We start from the raw sequence: 23,414 nt of genomic DNA on the forward strand, positions 1-23,414 counted from the left end.
TTAAACAGATATTTCTTTATTGTTCAGGGCAGCCATATTTTATAGGCTATATAATGCAATACAACAATATATAATAATATAAAATTATATAATACAAAATACCTTAGGCTAAACACATTGCCTACGATTTCAACAAATTAAAGAGGAAAAAAGTACAACTGTGTAATACCTCTATTAAAACGCTTGAGATGAAGGCTGAAGCCTTAAACGGAGGCTGAACGTGCCTGAAATGAAGAGTAATGCTTTTCACATTAAACGAACCCTTCTCTCAATATTTCATTAAATTTAACATTCTGAAGCTTTCGTTTCTTTTCTTTATTTTCTTTCACGCGACTTTTTTCCCGGTTTCCCATCTTAACGTTTTCCAGGAAACGGGAAATGGTTCTGATCGCATTTCCCGGGAATCCCGGATCCCGGGATTAAACCCTAGTTTCTATACGCTGAGGTACAGTAGTCATTGCAGGAATTAACATCTTCGTATTCATTCTCAATGAAAGCAGCAAAGTTACCCATAGACACACACAAAGAGTGAGACTCACTCCAGGCTGTCCACCGTTTTATACTTATTACAAATACTGCTATAATCAATACCTAGTTACTATTAAAACGAGATGAAACCAATCAGTGGGCAAAGTTAATATCCACTGAATCAAGATTTCCAATACATGTAAATATGAGCATGTCTGCAAAGAGAAAACTGAAGTTCTAGCATAAAAGTACACAAGAAAAGAATAAACAGCACCAGTCAAAAGTTCAGACACAGCTTTTCATTCAATGTTTGTATCTTGTTTCCTACATTGTAAATGAATACTGAAGTCATGCAGACTGAAGGAACATAAGGAATCATGTAGAAAACTTATAAGTATTACCAAAATATGTTTTAGATTTCAGATTTTTCAAAGTCGGCTCCTTTTGCTTTGATCACTGCTTTGCTCACTCTCGGCATCCTCTCAGTCAGCTTCATGAGGTCATCATCTGAAATGGTTTTCCAACAGTCCTGAAGGAGTTCCCAGAGGTGCTGAGCACCTGTTGGCTGCTTTGCCTTCACTCTGAGGTCCAACTCATCCCAAACCATCTCAGCTGGGTGATAGTAGAGGCCAGGTCATGTGACCCAACACTCCATCACCCTGTTTCTTGGTCAAATAGCCCTTACACAGCCTGGAGGTGTGTTTGGGGTCATGGTCCTGTTGAAAACAAACGATGGTCCCACTAAGCACAAACCAGATGGGATGGCAGGTCGCTGCAGAATGCTGTGGTAGCCATGCTGGTTAAGTGTGCCTTGGATTTTGAATAAATTGCCAACAGTGTCACCAGCACAGCACTCCCCTACCATCACACTCCCTCCTCCATACTTCACGGTGGGAACTACACATGTAGGAACCATCCACTCACCTTTTCTGCATCTTACAGAAACATGGTGTTTGGAACCAGACATCTCAAATTTGGACTCATCAGACCAAAGGACAGATTTCCACTGGTCTAATGTCCATTCCTGGTGTTCCTTGGCCCAAGCAATTCTCTTCCTCTTATTGGACTGCCTCCTTCCCTTGTTTGACCCCCCCAATCAGTTCGCCTAAGCAGTCCACAGAGGATGCCATCGCAGTAACATTTCACAGAGTGCTGAGTCACCTGGATAACTGGAAGAGGTATGTGAGGATCCTCATCGTGGACTATAGCTCAGCATTTAACACAATCATCCCAGATATTTAAACCATCAAACTGCTCAAACTGCAGACCCCCTTCTCACCTGCATCTGCATACAACACTTCCTCACTCACCGCCCACAATCTGTCATCTGTCATCTCTCCTCCACACGCACAATCAGCACTGGTTCCCCTCAAGGCTGCATGCTCAGCCTTCTACTGTACGCCCTTTATACATATGACTGCACTCCAACTCACCCAACCAACATCATCATCAAATATGTGGATGATACCACTGTGGTTGGGCTCACCTTAAATGGGGATGAGACAGCATCTCTCCTGGACTCAAACACCAAGGCCCTACTGAAGAAGGCACAGCAGCGGCTTCACTTCCTCCATGTTCTCAGAAAAAAACGTAGGCAAGAAGTTGCTGATGGCCTTCTATTGCTCCTCTGTGGAAAGTGTACTGACGTACTGTCTGGGCGTATGGTACGTAAGCTCCACAGCTGAGAACAGGAAGGACTGTAAATAAACAATGAACACCCCCCCCCCCCCCCCCCCCCCCCCCCCCCATCTGATTCACTGTTCTTACAGTTGTGTATTTTACTTGTGTAGTAATGTATACTTTCTGCATTAATTTGTATTTCATTGTACTTTTATATTTAATTTTACATTCCCTATATAATTGAGTGCATAGAGACTGATTTGACTACATCTTTATTGTCATTGTACTATGTACAATGACAATAAAGGGCTATTCTATTCTATTTCTTAGAAGTGGCTTCTTTGTAACAATTCAATCATAAAGTCCAGATTCACGCAGTCTCCTCTGAACTGTATTGTAGGCTCTTTACCTTACAATCTAAAGCACCTTCAGGCGACTGTTATATCAACAAAACTGAATTGAACTGAACAGCTGATGATGAGATGTATGTGCTACTTGAACTCTGTGAAGCATGGAGGTGGGCTCTTATGAGGCTGGTAACTCTGATGAACTGATCCTGAGCATCAGAGGGAACTCTTGGTCTTCCCTTCCTGGGGCGGTCCTGATGAGAGCCAGTTTCATCATAACCTTTGATGGTCTTTGTGACGGCACTTGAGGAAACTTTCAAAGATCTTGAAATGTTTCGGATTGACTGACCTTCATTTCTTAGAGTAATGATGGGCTGTTGTTTTTCTTTACTTAGCTGAGTCGTTCTTGCCATAATATGGATTAGAACATTACTCAAACAGGGCTGTTCACTGTATACCAACTCTACCTCTGCACAACACAACTGATGGTCTCAAACTCATTAAGAGAGCAAGAAATGAACTCTTGACAGGAACAGCTGTTAACTGAAAGTTATTCCAGGCGACTGCCTCATAAAGCTGACTGAGAAAATGTGAAAGCAGGAGGAGCCTACTTTGAAGAATCTAAATATAGAACACATTCTGGTTTGTTTGACACTTTTTTGTTTACTAAATAATTCCATAGTTTGGATGACTTCAGTATTAATCTACATTGTAGACAATTTTTAAATAATGAAAAACCTCTGAACTATAAGCTGTGTCAGTACTTTTGTCCGGTACTGTATATAATTTTTTTAAATCACCATATCACCACCATATCTAATTGAAAATCTAATATAAGCATAGTTAGAAAAGATGCATGAGGGAAATTTTAATTTCTGTTAAAGACAACCACATCAAATTGTGAAAGTATGTGTAAAAATGCTACAAGCAATCCAGTTTTAACATTCAATAAATTTCATAACACTACCTTGTAGAAGAAGTAATAATAGTATAATATACATTTCAACACATTTGGAAATTAGAACATGAGGGTTAAAGTGAACTGAAAATGAATGTGGCTCACCAGTTTGAGAGCTTTTCGTCTAAGCTCCCACTCATTCCACTCGTATGACTTCACGATGTTTTTCTCCACAGGGTGAATTTCAGTCTGAGTGCCACTCTCACATTTTATAATGGGCTTCACCACTAAACCCTCCCTTGGCTGCATCTGCAAAACCAAAAGTCAAAATCATGTGAACAGTTACAGTTACATTTTTAATACTACCACCAGAAAGTTTCAAATTGTCTTGTGAATTTAATATATTTGAAATGTGTGTTCTGGCTATTAGAAAAAAGAAAAATCAATCAGACAGCTGTTTCTCACTGCTATGAAATTAACAAGCATGGAAGGAAGTTACCGAAAAGAGTGTGGTCACCTCAGAGCACAGACTGAGACAGGAAAACTGTTGGAGTTTGAGGAGATGAATGAGTTCAGGGAAGAATTTGGCTTTTTCTGCCACCTCACTGACAAAGCTGTCTGGACTGAAGGCAAATTTCACAGCAGCTTCTTTGGAGGTAAAAACATAGAGCTTCTCCTTGTGTTTCAGGACTCCAATGTTTGGATTACCTACAAGAGACAAATATTTAGTAATATAATTTCAGTCTTCAGCCTCACTTTGATCTATGATCATTTAATTTGCAGTCAACCACACAAACTTGAGGGTACTTGTCTCTTAACCCCTGCTCCCTAATTACATGGGGAAGATACTGAACCCTCGATGCCCTTGTTGCATCCATCAGATGTGAATGTATATGTGAATGTTAGACAAGGCACTTAGGCATAGAAAAAAAGTGCTTGTATGGATGTGTATGTGATTGGGTAAATGGGGCTTGTAGTCAAAAGCACTATATAATTAGGTCTGTCTGTAGGTTCTCAGTCATCCAGGTATGGTAGTCTCAGAGCTTGAAAAAAAGGTAACTGGCCTTCTTTAATTTCTGAAGACATTTCATCTCTGAATCCAGATATTAAACCCTGTTGTCATCTTCAGAAAAATTCAGCTATAGTGAGAAAGGTAACACAGAGCCATCTACCTAAACCATGCATTGCAGAGCCACCATAATACATCAACCGCAAGGAGCTTCAAACCCTCAAAAGACAATATAAGACAGCTACTGAAGAGGAGAAGCAAATGGCAAATGGACTTATATAGCGCCTTTCTATTCAGTTTGGAGGACTCAAAGCTCATTCACCCAATCACACACACACATTCATACAGTGCTTTTATCTGTACCTAAGCACTTTAATCTAACATTCACGCAAACATTCACACTCCGATGGATGCACTGAGAGCAATTCATGGTTCAATATCTTGCCCCAGGACATGACGACACATGGGCTGTAGGAGGATCATTACACTGACATTCTGACTGGCAGACAACCCGCTCTACCACCCGAGCCATAGCTGTCCATAAAAGAAGAACGTCTTGGCTTACCTACGAATCACCCTTTGGAAAGGTGGGGCAGAATGGCACAGGATAAGAGTCAGAGAGGGCCAGGAAACAGCCTGCTCTTATTGCCTGTGTCCTTTCATTTGGCCTTCCTAAACGGCCACTGGTTGCTGACCAGTGGAGGTGTGCAGAGGGAGCGTGGATCCCCAAAGAGGAAAATTACAAGAATTTTAGTCAGTTCTGTGTAGCTTAATCTCTGTAGCTCAGTTGGTGTTGTCTCTTTCCTTTGCATTTTTTGCTTTAAGGGGACCCCTTCTCCAACAATAAAACATAGGTATGATCCTTCATATCTCATATCTGAAGGTGCATGCCCAAATTTAAATGTCCCTCCATGGCACACAAATGCCTACTTGGTTTCCCTGTGTAGTCCTAGTTGTTGAATTATTAGCTCCAGTTGAGCTTTCCTAGTTTCCTTGTAGCTGACATGCAACCAGCAATAAAGTTGTGTGTTTCTGAGTTCACGCCTTCCCTCCTGAGTCCTGTGTTTGGGTCCTTATCCTGCCTGCCACACTGCAGATTCCTGACACTAACATGTGAGGACTGTTGAATACTTATAAGGTTCAGTGGACGGGACATGCTAGCTGGGCATTCCATGGCTTTATTCATGCATGTTCAGACATGACTACATTTGGGTCATTCCATATGAACTCAACCAAAAAGCAAAAATCCTTCCCGGGTCACCAACTCTGATTTGAGTGAAAATTATTTTGAAAGTACCTCTATGTGTATAATGAACACGTGCAAAATTATAGGCCTCAGCTCCAAAGGGTTTCCGAGATATGGCCCTCCAAACATTGGGTGCATGCCCAATATTTGACCTTGTGAATCATGGGTTTCAATTTCTTAATATTTCAACAGGCAATATCTCCCACATGAATAATATGCTTAGCCTGAAAATTGGTGTCTGGGGTAATTTTGACCCAGACTTTCAGAATCTGGCATCATAAATGTTGTATCTTCTCTCTTTCTCAAGTTATTAACCCCTTAAAAAACAATATTTTTACAGGCGAAAATACAAAATTCAGATCTTAAAGTCCTCCCATGTCAGGATCTCTCTCAGAGACCACTTAATGCCATATTCCTATTATTTCAGGACAGGTGTGTGTGTTTGGGGAAGATTACCTCTGTAGAAAGCATAAAATTGGAATTAAGGGACTCAGAAAAGGGTTCTGGGTGAAAAAAATTAATTTTTTGCTTGTTTTTGCCTGTCCGGTTGGGCACCTGGGCAATTGCCCAAGGTAATGCCACTTGTCAACATAATTTTACATATCTTAACTACATTTCCTCAAAAGTTCTACTTGTTTTCTCATCTCCTTCTTTGTTTTATAATCATTTGAAATATAGGTGTTTTTGGCCAAAAGCGCCCTCTATTATCCCTCGCTTCATCCAGAATATTTCAAAGATCCTCATCAAACATCATTTCCAGACACTGCTAGAGAAACAGACTTGCATCACTCACATTTTATAAATGTTGAATCATCTTCTAGCTAGGCATTGTGTGATTGCATCAGCTGTTATTGGTATTGCATCATCATTCACTGGTAGAAACAAAAGGTCCTCATTTAGCAAAATTGATGCAGATTCAGCATGGCCTCCAACAGGCATGACAGGTGCAAAATAGGGCCCTCCTTAGATGAAGATTGGGATGGTGACCTGGGGACCTATTGGTTGAGTTCATATGGAATGACCCATTTGTGAGCTGTGGTGGTTTAATCCAACTGGTTTACTCACCGTTCCTGAGGTGACAGCGTTTTGTTTTGTTTTTTCACACTGTGGTGAGGTCACAAGGATTGATTAGTAGGCCTCACTTTTATGCTTCATTTGTGGCATAACAGCGTAACATATTTTCTGCACTTCTTGTAGCACTGGGCCCAATTGCTGACCACCTGTTTAGATATTACTCCACTGATGCTCAGCAATTCTGTATGCTGCATAATTATTCATATATTACAAATGGCTTATTTACTAGTCTGTAATTGGGTGCATTTGCATGTTTATGCAAAAATATACATCTTTGGGATGAAAACAGTCCAACATGTCCAAAAGCAGGTCAGACACCTATGCCCTCTAGATTGGATATGACGTGCATTGATACTTGTTTTACAATGTTTATCATACTGAAACACATTGTTTTCAACAGGCTCGTGTACATGAGGCTGAAACAGAAATGTATCCAAAACAATTAATATTCAACTTCAACCCTCCAGCATTAATAATGGTTAGTCAGGTGACAATGAAGTGCCAACCAAATTTTGCTTAGGGCCCCTTCAAGGCATGGGCCAGCCCTGGCTGTACCTAATGTAAAATCCATTCCTGGCACTGGAAACCTGTGAAAAAAAAGTACCTGGAAGTAGAAGGCCATCTCTGTTCACAAGCGTGTAGCCACAGAGTCCATTATATTGGAGGGGGAGCTCATTAAAACTGGCTGTTGTTTCAGGAAAAAGCCATTCCTGAGTCTTTAGCTGAACTGGATCAATGCGGTCATCTGGAAGGCAAAATGAAAGACAACCACATTTCAGGCCAGCTCTGTCTTGTGGGACATGTTATTGATTAATCTGAGGCTGTTAGCCATACCTGAAGACTCAAGCATTCTCTGTTCATCTGTCTTCACCTCCGAGTCCTCCAGCATACTGTCCAGATAAGCTTCAGAGAAAATCTGAGCCTGGGAGCCAAGGAAGGGCTGGAGACTGAGCATGATGTTATTGAGGATGTTCAGCAACTCGCCCTCATCCCGAAGTCCAGACCATAACTTAGACAGCATCTTGAATAGTGGCTGAAAGAAAGTATGAAGAATGACACAATAAAGGCTATCGTTACAGAGAAACACAAGATACCCCACAACACATGAAACGTAACAGACATATTAGCAGGAACAACATAAGGACAGCCATCAGAACACTTACAAAAACTTTCGCAGTTGGTACCGCCATCTTTGCCTGCATCGCTTCTTTCAGCAGCTTCATCTGTGACGAGACCTCACGCTGCAGGATTTCAACACGCTTAGCACAGAAATACGCATCAGCCTTTAAAAGGAAAATAAGGAAAATTTATATTTCGCTAAACATTTCACTCAGAAAACAAATTCACCTTCGATAAGATGCAAACAGACTAAACGGCTGGGTGGATGCCTCTGCTCCAGCTTTGAAGTGGTTTCCTGTCCTCTTTCAGATGGGTGCCATGTGTCAAATCACAGCAATGGGCCTCATTCACAAACAATGCCTACACACAAAACTGTGCATCCAAACATGTTGCATACAAATATGAGATTCATCAGTACTTAATTCCCTTCAGTTTTATTTATATAGTGCCAAATCACAACAGTCTCCTGAAGGCGCTTAAGTAGCTCAGTTTGTTCAAACTCTAAGAACAAGTGTAGAAGTGTCCCAGACCGTACAAACCCTAACCCTAATGAAGGCCTGGCTGACTTAGAAAATTTAAACTTGCATCTTTAAAATGAATACAACTACTAAAATTAATAACTAAAATAATTAGTTATTTCCTAGTCATTATTCACAGTTGTCCAAAACACCATAGGTAAAAAAAAAAAAAATTCTCAGCATTACAAATAAATAAAACCAAAAATGAAGTAAAATAGTAAACATCCAAAGATTATCAGTCTAATTTCTTTTTTACTATTTTAGAGAATTTGGATTCTTATTTTTCCTCATCTCAGGCTCACAGATCACATGCTCCTTCTCCTCCACCTGTTTTCTTCTTTTTTTTTAGTCTCTTAGTGGCTTTTTTTTTTTTTAATTGAGCCACAGTGAGTATCTCAGGGGAAAATTAAGCTCAGGCTGATATAATGCTCCATTATTTCAGCCTGACAGGCACTCCGGTGGAAACACCTGCTGCTTTCCTCCTTAGACACTATTATTTCAGTTCCTTCAGTCAGAATTCTGAAGGATTCTCTTTTACAGCATCGTTGTCACGCTACGCTTCCCTGGGAAGTCAGTGTATTTCCTTATAGAGGATGTGGTATCTACATGGGCACGTGATAGTATGCAGTGTGCAGACTCCATAAACTTGCCATTTAGATTAACACTGAGTCAATGACATACACATGGTGTGCACATACACTTTTACTGTTTGTGCAAAGATTTTTTTTCATAATTTCATTTCCAGAACATGCCCTTCAGCTGGTAGCAGCAAAGTCTGGTAGCTCTGATCTTTATTTTTGTTGTTGTTTTTGTCAATTTCTGATGGCTGCTTCTGTGAGGACAAGAGTTTACTCAGGAGAAGACCCTTTTTCATTGAAATGAAGCAAATGTGGAAGATCCCACCCTACTCCAGCTGAGATAAAGAGCTGTTTTCATGGTTGCCATGCTAGTGTAAAGGTGGAGGCTTGGAAGTGGAGATATGAGCCTTTTTACCAACCGTCATCATGGGAAATGTGAACTCTCTGCCCAGCAGAAGTGATGAGCTGGAGATATTAGTGAAGACTCAAAGTATGCATGAGTGCAGTCCTGTGTTTTACTAAAGCGCCTTGAGGCGACAGTTTGTTGTGATTTGGCGCTATATAAATAAAATTGAATTGAATTGAATTGAATTGAATTGAATTGAAAGATGAACCAAAACATGTCAGACTCTAGTGTGGATCTACCTGGTTTCACCCTCATACAGTCAGAGAAGTTAAAGCCAGTGGAAAGAAAAAAGGTGGAGGTCTGGCTTTATTTGTGAGCCAGAGATGGTGTAATCCTGCACAAGTCACTGTCAAGGAGAGGGTGTGTTGTCCTGGTATCAAATTATTAGCAGTTGGTATGCGACCATATTATGGACCATGAGAATTCAGTCATATAACAATACTTAGATTAGATCAGACCATCCTGAACAACTCTGACCACCCACTTTAGAACAAAAAACATCAGTGCTAGAAGACTCCCCCCTCTCTGTTGTAAAATGGAGCAACACAGAAAAGCATCTGTACCCACAAACACCAGGCTTTTCAAATCTCATAAAAATAGCAGATGAGCTGTCAGACAGCTGCCATAGGGCGAGACGCAGGGTACACCTGTACAGGTCGCCAGCCTAGCCAGTCGCAGGGCCAACCTTTCATGTCTTCTATATTCATTACATATAAATTGAAATATTTCGAGCCTTTTTCTGTTTTTCCTTTTGTTCATTATGTATTACAGCTTGTGAAATCAGAAATCTGATTATCAGGATTATTAAAATGTTTCATTTTGTGATTGACTAAATTAACATTCAGACAGTATATATATACTGTGTTTCTCTCGGTCTCGGGACCAGTGTCTGTGTATAAGTATAAGAAACAGTATGTCTGTGCATGAAGAGCCAGCACACCCAAACACCTTCAGGAAAGGAGCTACTGTGGCCTTCATCGAGCCACTCCTCAACCAGTGACAACAATCGAATCGTCCTAAAAGAACTGAACTGTTGGTCAGTGGTCCAAAGTCTTTTCAGATGAAAGGAAGCTTGCATTTTATTTGGAAGTCTGTTTGTTTGTGTTTGTTAAACCACTGTCCTATAAAATCATTCAAGCATAAAAAGGGCACCTGACTCAAGGGACGGACCAGTGTTGTGTCTGCACACAACCAACAACTCAGCAAAGAACCCATTTTAAATTGGATCTTTGGACACTTTGTAACTAAAACATTTGTTCCAATTTCTTCAGTTGAATCTATGAAAAGTGATAAAAATATGATTGTTTGACAGGCATTAAATTGTATTTTTCCACAAACAAGGTGATTCCCAAAGAGTTATGAGCAAAAAACTTGGTGTTTCGTAGCATGATGTGCAATGTATCCTTAAGAACTTTGAGGAAATTGAAGTAATGAACAGAATCAGTAGTGGCAGGCCCATCTACAGCAGAAGAACATTATCTGAAAGTTACAGTACCAGTCAAAAGTTTGGACACACCTTCTAATCCAGAGGTTTTTCATTATTTAGAAATCGTCTGCATTGGAGATTAATACTAAATTCATCCAAACTATGAAGAAATACATATGGAATTATTCAGTAAACAAAAAAGTGTCAAACAAACCAGAATCTGTTTTATATTTAGATTCTTCAAAGTAGGCTCCTCCTGCTTAGATGACAGCTTTGCACATTTTCTCAGTCAGCTTTATGAGGCAGTCGCCTGGAATAACTTTCAGTTAACAGCTGTGCCTGTCAAGAGTTCATTTCTTGCCCTCTTAATGAGTTTGAGACCATCAGTTGTGTTGTGAAGAGGTAGAGTTGGTATACAGTGAACAGCCCTGTTTGAGTTATGTTCTAATCCATATTATGGCAAGAACGACTCAGCTAAGTAAAGAAAAACAACAGCCCATCATTATTTTAAGAAATGAAGGTCAGTCAATCCAAAACATTTCAAGAACTTTGAAAGTTTCCTCAAGTGCCGTCAGAAAGACCATCAAACGTTATGATGAAAATGACTGTCATGATCCTGGGTCTGCTGAACCAGCGTTTGGTTTGGAGCCTTGACTCTTATTTATGTTAAGAAGTGTTTGTGGTGGTTTTGAGTTTTGTTTTCCTTAATAGATTCCTTATTGGTCCGTTTTCTAGTTTGGCCTCGTTATGGGTTTTTGTTCTTCGTTTATTTAGATCTTCAGACTTTCTTAGTTTACTTACCTGAGTTTAGTTACCTCAATAGTTGCCTGTTGCAACTATTGACTTTTCCCAGTTAAATAAAATCAAAATAATGACTTTTCCCAGTTAAATCAAGCTACGCCTCCTGGGTTTGTTTACATGTTTCGGTCACGTGACACCGGTCGTGGTGGCGGTCTTGCGATATTCTACCAGGAGAAATTGAAAGTTACATCTATCCCTGTACCTTATTTCACCTCCTTTGAATGTATGGCCCTACAGATAAAAGGAGCTATGCCCACGGTTTTAGCAGTTCTGTATCGCCCACCTAAAAGAAGCCCGGATTTTATAAATGAACTCTCTGCATGTCTGTCTTCGCTATCGACTATGTCAACATATTTTATCTTGCTGGGCGATTTCAATGTTCATATTGATAATGCTGCTGATCCACTCACCAGGGACTTTATATCCTGCTTGGACAGTTTTGGTTTGCAGCAATGTGTTGACTCTCCTACACATGTTAAAGGTCACATATTGGACTTGGTTTGCTGTTCCGGAATAACTCCCTTCAACTGCACTCTCTCAGATCTCACTATATCTGACCATAAACTGGTATCCTTTAATATCAACTTGCCGGTCACGAATATTAATTTACCTCGCTCTTTTTCCTTTAGAAATTTAAAAATATTGATCATCTGACTTTGCTTGATAAACTTCATAGTCTTGCTAGTAAAGATAATCTATCTACTCTGGATGACCTGGTTACTCATTATAACAGTGGACTTCAGAACATCTTGGATGATATTGCTCCTGTTAAAACCCGAACTGTTTCTTTTTCTCATCCTGCACCCTGGTATACTCCAGATCTCCGGCTCCTAAAAGCTAAGGGTCGCCGTCTAGAGCACCTCTTTAGGAAGACTGGACTTATGGTTCATAAAGATATGTATGCCGACCATATTCAAGCCTATAAGAATTCTCTGTCTACAACCAAGGCTGAGTATTATGCTAACCTCTTTACATCTGCTGAAGCAAATCCTAAAATACTGTTCTCTACTTTGAATTCTATTCTCAAACGTCCTCATCTGCTATCATGTGATATGTACACTGTTGAACATTGCAACAATTTTATGGACTTCTTCAACTCTAAAATTGAACAGATCCACCAGCAATTAGCCTCTCAGAGCCATTCTGTGTCTGCCCCATCCCAAATAGTGTCCTGCAATTCACCAACCGTTACTTTTTCTAGTTTTTTGCTTCCATCAATGCCTTAATGCCTTAATATCTGCCATTATTCAGAAATCCAAAGCTTCCACCTGCCATGTAGATCCTCTGCCGACCTACCTGGTCAAAATCAGCTTATCACCTCTGTCTCCACTTATAACAAATATCATGCATCTCTCTCTTACTTCTGGTCAAGTTCCTTCGCCATTTAAAACAGCTGTTATTTCTCCATTGTTAAAGAAGCAGATCCCAGTAATTTGAATAATTTTCGGCCCATCTCTAATCTTCCATTCCTTGCTAAAATTCTTGAACGAATTGTAGCCAACCAGGTTTACAACTACCTCTCAAATAATAATCTTTTTGAGGAATTTCAGTCTGGTTTTCGTCCTCTACACAGCACCGAGTCTGCGTTAGTTAAAATCACAAATGACCTACTAATGGCAGCTGACTCTGGTCTCTTAACTATACTCATTCTTCTCGACCTTAGTGCGGCTTTTGACACTATTTCCCATTCAATCCTCCTTCACAGATTAGCTTCACTAGGTTTTACAGGTATTCCTTTTCTTTGGTTTCAGTCATACCTCTCCGGACGCACCCAATACATTCAGCTCAAAACTGCCAGTCATCCATCACCCCAGTCTCCTCTGGTGTTCCTCAGGGCTCTGTCCTCGGTCCTCTTCTCTTTGTTATCTACTTACTACCATTAGGACATATTTTTAGGAAATACTGCATCCATTTTCATTGTTATGCCGATGACACCCAGCTCTATGTCTCTTCTAAACCAAATGCTCTTCTCCCCCCGTCCTCCCTTTCTGACTGTCTTTCTGAAATAAAATCATGGTTTTCTGACAATCTTCTCAAATTGAATAATGATAAAACAGAAATCCTGCTGATTGGTGCCAAATCTACCCTTGCAAAATCCAATCACTTCACACTGTCCCCATTTCCTCCCAAGTTAAGAGTCTGGGTGTCATCCTCGATAGCACTCTGCTTATTTTCACTTACGTAACATTAATCGTCTCCGTCCCTCTCTTACACCTGCCAGTACTGCAACTCTTGTCCACGCTCTTGTCACTTCTCGTTTGGATTACTGCAATTCACTTCTTGCTGGTCTACCACTCAAACTTCTCCGTAAACTCCAGATGGTTCAAAACTCTGCTGGACGTATCATTACCCGAACCTCCTCTACTCAACACATTACTCCCATCCTTCAGGACCTACACTGGCTTCCAATCGACTACCGTATCAAATACAAGATTCTTCTTCTCACCTTCAAATCTCTCCATAACCTTGCTCCCCCCTACATTGCTGCTCTAATCCATTCCTATACTCCCTCACGCCCACTTCGTTCTTCTTCGTCACTGCTCCTCACTATACCTTCTGTCCGCTTAGCAACTATGGGGTCTAGAGCCTTTTGTCATACAGCACCCCATCTCTGGAACGTTCTACCGCAACCCCTAAAGGTCATAAATAGCTTATCTCTTTTTAAATCCCGTTTAAAAACCCATCTGTTCAAACAAGCTTTTGGCCTGTAACTGTGTGGGTTCTAGGATTGTACCTTGGTCTTAACTAATTTGTTTTTTGTTTTGTTTTGTTTATTGTGTAATTGTGCTTTCTCTTTTGCTGTTTCCTCTTTGATTGTTTTTTTACCTGTAAGGCGACCTTGAGTGCCCTGAAAGGCGCCCATAAATAAAATGTATTATTATTATTATTATTATTTTAAGAAGAGGAGATAACTGTCAATGGTCTCCTTATCTGCTCTCCCTTCTGTGTGAGAGGTCACGCCTTAGATGTAATCATGTGTATGAGGTGCTTTGCAAAGACATTAAGCTTTTTGCAGTTCTCTGTGTGTGTATAATGTATTTCTTTCTTGCAAGAAATTAAACTTCTTACTATGAGAACCGTTTGTGTGCACCTGGTCCTGGATAAATGCAGAATTTCCTGTCAGAACTAGGAACTAAGTATACTTAAAGAGAAAACATAAAACAATATAAAGATTAACAACCCAGGAATCACAAAGAATAATGAAATAAACTAAACCACTAGGAATTATGAACATGAGTAAATGTACTAAAGGGGGAAATATATAAGAAACAGTATACACAGAAGGCAAACCAAGAATCTCATGGAATATTTAAACAAAGAAAACTTCAGAGTCAAAAAACTCACAACACTCTGCAACTGGCCCAGGACCACGACAGAAGCAGGGAGAAGAGCTTGAGGTATGCTAAAATATACAATAACTGAAATGAAAATGAGTTGTAAGAGGTCTTATGGAGTAATGAATCAGAGTTTGACATTTTCATTTAAATCATCATCAATTTGTATGGAGGAGGTCAAGACAGAGGTACAACAGTGAGTGTCTACAGCATTTGTAAAATACAGTGGAGGCTGTATTTGGAGTTGTATTTAGTTATTAGTGTTTTGAGGGATTTTGTCAAAACTGATGGAATTATGAATGAATTATGAAATTACCTTCAGAATTTGATTCACCATGAAATACCACCTGCACCTGGTTGGCAAGAGCTTCAGTCAGCATGAAAATAAAACACACTGCCAATGCAGTAAAAGCATGCCTGGATAGAAAAACCCATAAAGGAGGTCATGACTGATCTCCCCAGAGCCCGACCTCAGTATTATAGAAGTGGTGAGGGATCATCCGGAGAGAACAGAACAAGGCAGCTAACATCCAGAGAGCTTTGAATGTCCTTCAGGAGGTCTGGGGAACTATTCCTGAAATTTCAAGACAGCTTGCCGAAAAGAGTTCAAGCTGTGCTGTAGAATAAAGGTGATCATGCCAAATAATGACTTTCAAGCTCATTAGAATTTCAGAAACTCTGTTTTTGCCTTAAGCTACAAACAAGAAAAGACCACACAAAGTGAATGATTTTGTCTACAGGTGAACCTCTGCAGCCAGGAAGTGGGCGGAACCCAAGATAAACTTTTCTCAACTTCCAGGTGAGTGACTGAAGCAACTACCACTGACTGTCATATGACCTGCTAGTAAATACACTATATTGCCAGTAAGTATTTGTTTGTCTGCCTTCACACACACATGAACTTGAGCAACATCCCACTCTTAGGCAATATATCAACTTCAGCTCTTCTGGGAAGGCTTTCCACAGGTTTAGGAGCGTGTTTATGATCATTTTTTGACCACATCAGACACTGATGTTGGAGAGAAGGCCTGGCTCACAGTCTCTGCTCTAATCATCTCAAAGGTGTTCTGTCAGGCTGAGGTCAGGACTCTGTGCAGGCCAGTCAGCTTCTTCCACACCAAACTGGCTCATCCATGTCTTTATGGAGCTGCTTTGTGCACTGGTGTGCAGTCATGTTGGAACAGGAAGGGGCCATCCCCAAACTGTTCCCACAAAGTTGGGAACATCAAATTGTCCCAAATGTCTTGGTCTGCTGAAGCATGAAGAGTTCCTTTCACTGGAACTAAGGGGCCGAGCCCAACTCCTGAAAAACACCCCCACGCCATAACCCCCCCCCCCCCCCCTCCATAACCCCCCCCCCCCCCCTCAACCAAACTTTATACTTGGCACAATGCAGTCAGACAGGTAACGTTCCCCTGGCAACCACCAAACCCAGACTCCTCCCTCAGATTGGCAGATGGAGAAGTGTGATTGATCCCTCCAGAGAACACGTCTCCACTGCTCTGGAGTCCAGTGTCGGCGTGCTTTACACCACTGCATCAACACTTTACACCACTGCATCAACGCTCTGCATTGAGCTTGGTGATGTAAGACTTGGATGCAGTTGCCATGGAAACCCATTCCACACACTGTTCTTGAGCTGATCTGAAGGCCACATGAAGGTTGGAGGTCTGCAGCGATTGACTCTGCAGAAAGTTGGTGACCTCTGTGCACTATGACCCTCAGCATCCACTGACCCCACTCTGTGATTTTACGTGGCCTACCACTTCATGGCTGAGCTGCTGTCATTCCCAATCGCTTGCATCTATCCATTCGCTTCCACTCATCCTGTTCAGGGTCGTGGGGGGGCTGGAGCCTATCCCAGCTGTCATAGGGAAGAGGCGGGGTACACCTTGAACAGCCTGTCGCAGGGCCAACACAGAGAGACAAACAACCTTTCACACTCACACTCACATTCACACCTATGGGCAATTTAGAGTTTCCAATTAACCTAACCCCAGTAAGTGCATGTCTTTGGACTGTGGGAGGAAACCGGAGTACTCAGAGGAAACCCACGCAAACCCCACACAGAGAGAGGAAGAGGCCTGGTCCAAGGTGGAATCGAACCCAGACCTTTCAGATGTTATTTTAACTGTGAGGCAGCAGTGCTAACCACTGCTCCACCGTGCTGCCCCCCCAATCATTTCCAATTTGTTATAATCCCACTAACAGCTGACTGTGGAATACAGTAAACATCGCCTAGGTCAGATTCAAATGGCCTATGGAATTTCATCCAACTTGTTAAAAGTCCGTCTTGTAAGTCGGATAAAATCTGATTTTTCAAAATATCACACAGTTTGGGGTCTAATATCAAATTTCACAGCAATGGTTTTCTGCTTCATCCCTGGATTTGCTTCTGCAAAATAATCTCGTATTTTTGCTCATAAATCCAAGTTTGTAGTTTACGCTCGCCTTCTGTGCTTGCCATGATTGTCTCCTGTGAAATGAACTGATTTGCCCAGTGCAGCCAATCCAGTCAGGCGTTGTTACTGTGTGTAGTTGTGCATGTGTAAATATTGGAAGTGGGCAGACGGGAGATGAGGAGGGCTTTAGCGCTAAATTCATCTGACTTATGTGGTCACATTTAATTGAAAATGTTTTATAAAGAGACCAGATTTTTTTTTACCTGAGGTAGGCGAAAATCTGACTTGTATGATCTGATTTAGGTGATGATTTTATTGGTTAATGTTAGCAAAAATTGGGACCTGCAGAAGCCATCAGACTAGAGTGAAACTCCAATTCATGTGACTTTCACTCCCTTTAATATTGAGAAAATCTCACAACTTATGTATAGTGAGGTATGGCAGATTTTAGGACCCCAGTGCAGGACTAGAGACAGGACTTAATCAGCTTTATTACTGGAAAACACAGGACAGACAGAGCTGGACAGGAGCCAGCAGATCAAACTAAGAATCCCACTTCAACAGGAATACAGACAGATGGGAGAGCACACAGCAGGCAGGAAGCCATGGACAACAAATGATGTGACAGAACTGCAAAAACAGAATATATACATACCAGGAAATCAGGGAGAAGGGACAGACCAGGGAATCACAGCTGAACAGAATCTAACAGGACAAAGGAAGCAAAGCTGACAGGAACTGACCAAACATGACAGACAGAAATACAGACTGGACACAGACCCCAGGGAGGCAGGCACACTAAGGAAACACAATAATGCAGGGAGAGACTTAACTGGACATGGAATTAAATACAAATGAGCAACAACCCAAAACAGAACGTGGCCAATCAAAACTGAGAAAGCCTCGGAATGAAAATACCAAACAGAAAGTGAAACCGTAGAACGTGATCCCAGACACAGCATTCAAACAGAGCCAGAGTTCCAAACCTAGAAAAGACTGGGTCCTCGACCCAGGACCGTGACACAACCGGACTTGTTGCACAGGTATCATCCTATCACGGTACCACGCTGGAATCCACTGAGCTCCTGAGAGCGACCCGTTCTTTCACTAATGTTTGTAGAAGCAGTCTGCATGCCTAGGTGCTGGTTTATACACCTGTGGCCATGGAAGTGACTGTAACACCTGAGTTCAGTGGTTTGGATGGTGAGTGAAGACTTCTGTTAAATAGCATATATTTTAGGACCACTGAGGCAACTGGAGCACGGAGTGTCAGCAAGCGACCACCATCAGCCTCAAAGCAATGAGCGACTTGCTTCCAGTGTGTATGCAGCTTAATATTCTGTATTTTCATGTATTTATTTTCCATTTGACGTTTCATTAAATCGCTGCAATCATTTCTCCAAAATATAAAGAAATGAAGGGTGGCTCAAGACTTCTGCAAAGTACTGAAAGTTGTTATTATTAAATGATTGATATTACTATTATTATAACAGGTGCAGTCGCCATGAAAATACACAATTTACAAAACTTCAAGTCACAAAACTGCTGCCGTCTCACCTGTAACATTTTGAGGAAAACCTCGTGCTGTCTGACATTGTACAGCGCCTCTCTGAGCAGAGCGACGGGCACGTCAGCCTGACCCAGCTGAACCTCAGGGTTTGTTAGCCTCTCCAGCACCGCGGTATATTTGTACACCAGAGTCTGTGTCACACGCAGCTCGTTTTCTATCCTCTCACTGGTGACTGCAAGAGCTCCTTTAAGAGCTGCAGGCACTACAGAGAAAACAGAAAAGGTACAAATATCACTTTCATGGACTGAACTCTGAAACTAACTTCTGTAGAGGGCTCATCCACACACATCTTGTGTTACTAATTGTGGCACTTGCTGTGTTGCGCAAAATTTGTTGCTCTCTTCTCCGTTTAGAGCCTCGAATTATCACAAAGGCACAAATTTAGATAATTGATTAAATCAACCGACTCATGAGTGTCTTTCACTTGACTGACTTTTTATGAGGAGGGTCCGAAACATCGCTGACCTGCACGCTGTCCATGCTGTTTGGTTTGATCGCAGACATGTAACGTGTCATCAATGGGAGACGGCGCTCACAAGAAGTTTTTAGTAGTTTTTAGCAGACGGCTGATTAGTGGGCATAAAAAACAGCATGTGCTCATCAACTGATGAACCACATCATCAAACATAACGTTTCTGGGGGTGATTTAAATACATCTGCAAAGCAGTACATTGTAATGTGCTTATCCTTTAAGGAACATGCCTCTCACACCTTTGAGAACTGATGTATTAAAATGTTTTCTTTTGTTCAGCCAACAACTTTAAAGTGTAATTTTTTTATATATATATTTTAACTGCATGCAACAGCTTAATAATTTCAAATAGTGAAGAAACAGCCACTGAGCTCAATCTAACAATCACTCTGAAGCTGGTAAAATTAAACATAAGCAGAAAAACTGTACTTAGTTCATGGATGTTGACCTCCTCTTCTCCCCTCTTGCTGGCTTCATTGAAGAGTCGGATCCCGGTGACAATCATGGTGAGCTCATCGAGCTGTTGCTCCTGGTCCCTCTTTAAGAGCCCCATAAAGGCTCCCAGTTCAGTCTGAGGGAAGATGCTCTGTAGGACAGCTGAGGCAAGAGAAGAGAAATCAAACATCAGACACACTGCATACATAATCAATACTACCATCATCATTATTATTCCCCGCTTGGTTGAATGCATGTGGACACCTAATTGTTACACTACATTATGTGTTGCTGCACTCTGGGAACTGCTTACAGTTTGCTCCCTTTCCCTGAACTTTGTAATTGGGAGTGTTGGTCAGCTGATTCACAATTCATCAGAATCAGATTTAAGTTCAGCTCACAGTGTGCTGGGGGTGCACAGAGAATAGCAGAAAGTGCTGTCTGGAAGACTGGGATAACATTTGGGAGTAGAATTAGCCTTTGTTGTAGTGTGGTGCTGCAGTGTGACACCTGTAGCCTCTTCCACAGTGTTGGTATCTGTAGGCGAACCCATGGCAGAGCGCAGCAGGATATAGGTGACAATTTTCCGGTACAGGGCGTCTAAGTCCCCCCTTGTTTTCCCCCTGCTGTCAGTGATCTCTCTGCAGAGTGGGCTCAGCTTGGACTCTTCTGCCTGGTGTATAACCTCAAAAAACTCACCTACACAAACAGAACGTTCAACACCATCAAAACCCATAACAGCATCGTTCCTGTTTATCCTGACTTTTTTTAATTTGGTTTTCTTTCAGCTATCTGTTGAAACACCTGTATATAGTATAAAATGTTTCCCTGTCTTAGTAGAGAAAGTGTGGTGAGAGCATCGGGGGCTCCTGCATCACTGCGAGGCACAGAAGCTGCTCTGCAGCAGAGAAGAAAGCTCTGCAGAGGGTGGTGAAGGCTGCTCAGAGGGTGGTGAAGGCTGCTCAGTCCTCTGAGCAGCCTTCACCACCCTCTGCAGAGAAGAAAGCTCTGCAGAGGGTGGTGAAGGCTGCTCAGAGGGTGGTGAAGGCTGCTCAGTCCTCTGAGCAGCCTTCACCACCCTCTGCAGAGCTTTCTTCTCTGCAGAGGGTGGTGAAGGCTGCTCAGAGGGTGGTGAAGGCTGCTCAGTCCTCTGACTGCTCACCACCCTCTGCAGAGAAGAAAGCTCTGCAGAGGGTGGTGAAGGCTGCTCAGAGGACTGTTGGAGTCAGCTTCTCCACCACCGCTGACATTTACACCTCCAGATGCAGGAAAAGGGCCACCTGCATCCTGAAGGACCCCCCCCCCCACACACACACACACACCCAGCACACACACTTTTTGTTCCACTCCTCTCAGGCAGGAGGCTGAAGAGCAGGAAGAGCAGGAAGAGCAGACTGAGGAACAGCTTCTTCCCTGAAGCTGTTGAACTCTGGGCGGGCTGTGTAGCTGCACCGCTCTCGCACAACTGTGCGCGCACACACACACACACACACACACACACACACACACACACACACACACACACACACAGCTGTCATTTGCACAAATCACTGCTGTGGCACCACCTGTTAATGCCTTAATTCAGTCTCAAATTGATTTGTTGCTTTTATGTTGTTTATACAGTTATGTATATGTGTATGGGCACAGATGTATGTATGCTTATATTATTGTTACTTTATATTTATTCTTTAAGGGCAACACTGAGGTTTGCATGTAAATGTGATGTGAATGCTAAAGAATCCTTGAACAACCTGCGGCAGCCTTTTATGGTCTGAGGCACAGACTGCAGACAGACTGCAACAGCCCAAAAATGACTAAATAAATCCACAAAAAACTTTAGGAAAGCTTCATCTGATAATTGAAGGTGTTTATGACCTCTAGTGGCTCCATGAAACAAGTTCAACACAGCCAGGCTTCCTGTGCATTAGATAGTTCACCCCCTAAGCCTAAAATCCATGTCAGAGATAATGGGTATTATCAGTGTACTGGGCTTTGTGCACACTCACATAGAAGGGAGTTACTACAAACTTCATTCACACATTCATAGACAATCACACAGGTGCTCACACACCTACTGAAAAAGGCACAATGCTCTACCCTGAAAAATATCATCGAAAAGCTGATAGAGGCGGTCCTCAAAGTATAATTCAGTTCTATTTATATAGCACCAAATCATAAAGGTGCTCCTGCTCATCTGTAGATATCACACTGGAAACTAAACACTTATTGTAAGGCACTATAAAGACACAATTACACAACCTCTATCAGAAACATTACATTCATTCCATATAAAATCAAAATGAGTTCGTACTCACGTCGAGAAGCATAATTCATTTCAAAATACAGCTGCATTTTGATTGTGTCGAGGGATGGGCTGCACTCTTCCCAGAGTTTATCCAGACACAGCTGGAAAACATGTGGAGGGACATTGTTGCTGCTGCCAGTCTTACACCAAAGAAGTCACATTCAACAGAGACAAATGGAACTGATGGCCCCAAAATTGTTAATGGAAATAAACTGAAATATTAAATATGTTCTTATATAGGACTTCTCTACTCGAGCATTCAGAGCTTCATACAGCATGCCTCATTCACACCAGAACCTCTACATTAACTGTTTTACAGCTAATGCCTGTGAACGCATCAGGAGCAACTTGGAGTTCAGTACTTTGCCCAAGGACACGTAGGCACGCAGACTGGAGCAGTCAGGGATCGTGCTCTTAAGGATGTTTGTAGATGTTTTACTTAGGGTGGTTAATGTGACTTCATGATTGTCATTTGTTGTGTACTATTTTGTAATTCATTGTCTCTCTGTTCACTTCCCCTCTCTGCCTTTTGCCAGGCCACAGATGTAAACTGTTCTTAATCTGTTTGCCTGGTTAAATAAAGGTTTAAATAAATTAATAAAACAAAAGTAATTGACATGCAGTAGCAACGAGGCCCCCTGTTCCCGTTTTTAGTCTCCTGTTGAAATGGTAGGGGATCCTCTGACTGTTAGGGGCTTCTATCTAATACTGTGGATTGTTTACCTGAACATCACACCCTGAGATGCTGTGACCTGGCACTTCCATTGTTAGTCTATAGCAGCATTTAAAGTCTGAAGGGTGTCTGAGCCCACAGTGGGAGCTGGTGGCTGAAGCTTCTACCTCCTCCTACTGCTGGAAGCTCTGTGATTGGGCCGATCATTCAAACCGACACAGTGACCTTCAAAAGCACGGAAGCATAATTTGATTAGACAAAGAAATGAAGTCGCTCACCTCTTGGAGTTTCTGAACATCTTCCTTAGTAAGGGTCCGGTCAGCGCTGAAGCCATTTCTCGGGTCCAGCACCACAGCGGTCACCTGTGGGTATATGAATCATCATCATAATAGCAGCTAGGGTTAGCTCCGCGGCTAACTGCTTACCTGGCTTTACCGACCATAAAAGCTGCCAGAGGCTCTGATACCGCATGGCCCCTCGCTGCACACTGCTGCACTATGTGCCCCGTTATGCTTTTCAGCAGGCTTTCCGCACGAGCCTGAGACATCTACACTGTAAACAACAACAACAACAAGTACCGAGGAAGCCACAGGTGGTTGTTGATAGCCAGTTGCCATAGTAACAGTGAAAGTTTTTCGTTACTGCGTCCACTAGAGGGCGCTACCGTTAAACATCCTTTGAGTTCAGGAGCGTCAGGGTCAAAGAGCGGACT

The 23,414-nt window shown here is 41.9% G+C and overlaps 1 protein-coding gene across 4 annotated transcripts in view; it reads right to left on the reverse strand.

Annotated features, from left to right (window-relative positions):
• The window catches only part of cfap206 (cilia and flagella associated protein 206), a 30,734-nt gene extending 7,390 nt beyond the window's left edge, over nucleotides 1-23,344 (reverse strand). Inside the window, exons 1-11 of one of the 4 annotated variants that reach the window (XM_030722310.1) lie at nucleotides 23,142-23,344; nucleotides 22,981-23,064; nucleotides 22,040-22,130; nucleotides 20,235-20,423; nucleotides 19,719-19,886; nucleotides 18,805-19,019; nucleotides 7,826-7,945; nucleotides 7,497-7,695; nucleotides 7,267-7,407; nucleotides 3,851-4,041; nucleotides 3,499-3,642 (exon numbers count right to left, since the gene is read on the reverse strand). In XM_030722310.1, coding sequence (XP_030578170.1) covers nucleotides 3,499-3,642; nucleotides 3,851-4,041; nucleotides 7,267-7,407; nucleotides 7,497-7,695; nucleotides 7,826-7,945; nucleotides 18,805-19,019; nucleotides 19,719-19,886; nucleotides 20,235-20,423; nucleotides 22,040-22,130; nucleotides 22,981-23,064; nucleotides 23,142-23,249 — 1,650 coding nt within the window. In that variant the 5' untranslated portion in view covers nucleotides 23,250-23,344. Of the gene's footprint in view, nucleotides 1-3,498; nucleotides 3,643-3,832; nucleotides 4,042-7,266; nucleotides 7,408-7,496; nucleotides 7,696-7,825; nucleotides 7,946-18,804; nucleotides 19,020-19,718; nucleotides 19,887-20,234; nucleotides 20,424-22,039; nucleotides 22,131-22,752; nucleotides 22,928-22,980; nucleotides 23,065-23,127 lie in introns of those variants that run through there. The other 3 variants (XM_030722311.1, XM_030722312.1, XM_030722309.1) reach the window with 3 other exon arrangements.
• Nucleotides 23,345-23,414: the final 70 nt, after the last annotated feature.

This window comes from Archocentrus centrarchus, chromosome 24, assembly GCF_007364275.1.
Source record: "Archocentrus centrarchus isolate MPI-CPG fArcCen1 chromosome 24, fArcCen1, whole genome shotgun sequence".
NCBI classification, from domain to species: domain Eukaryota; kingdom Metazoa; phylum Chordata; class Actinopteri; order Cichliformes; family Cichlidae; genus Archocentrus; species Archocentrus centrarchus.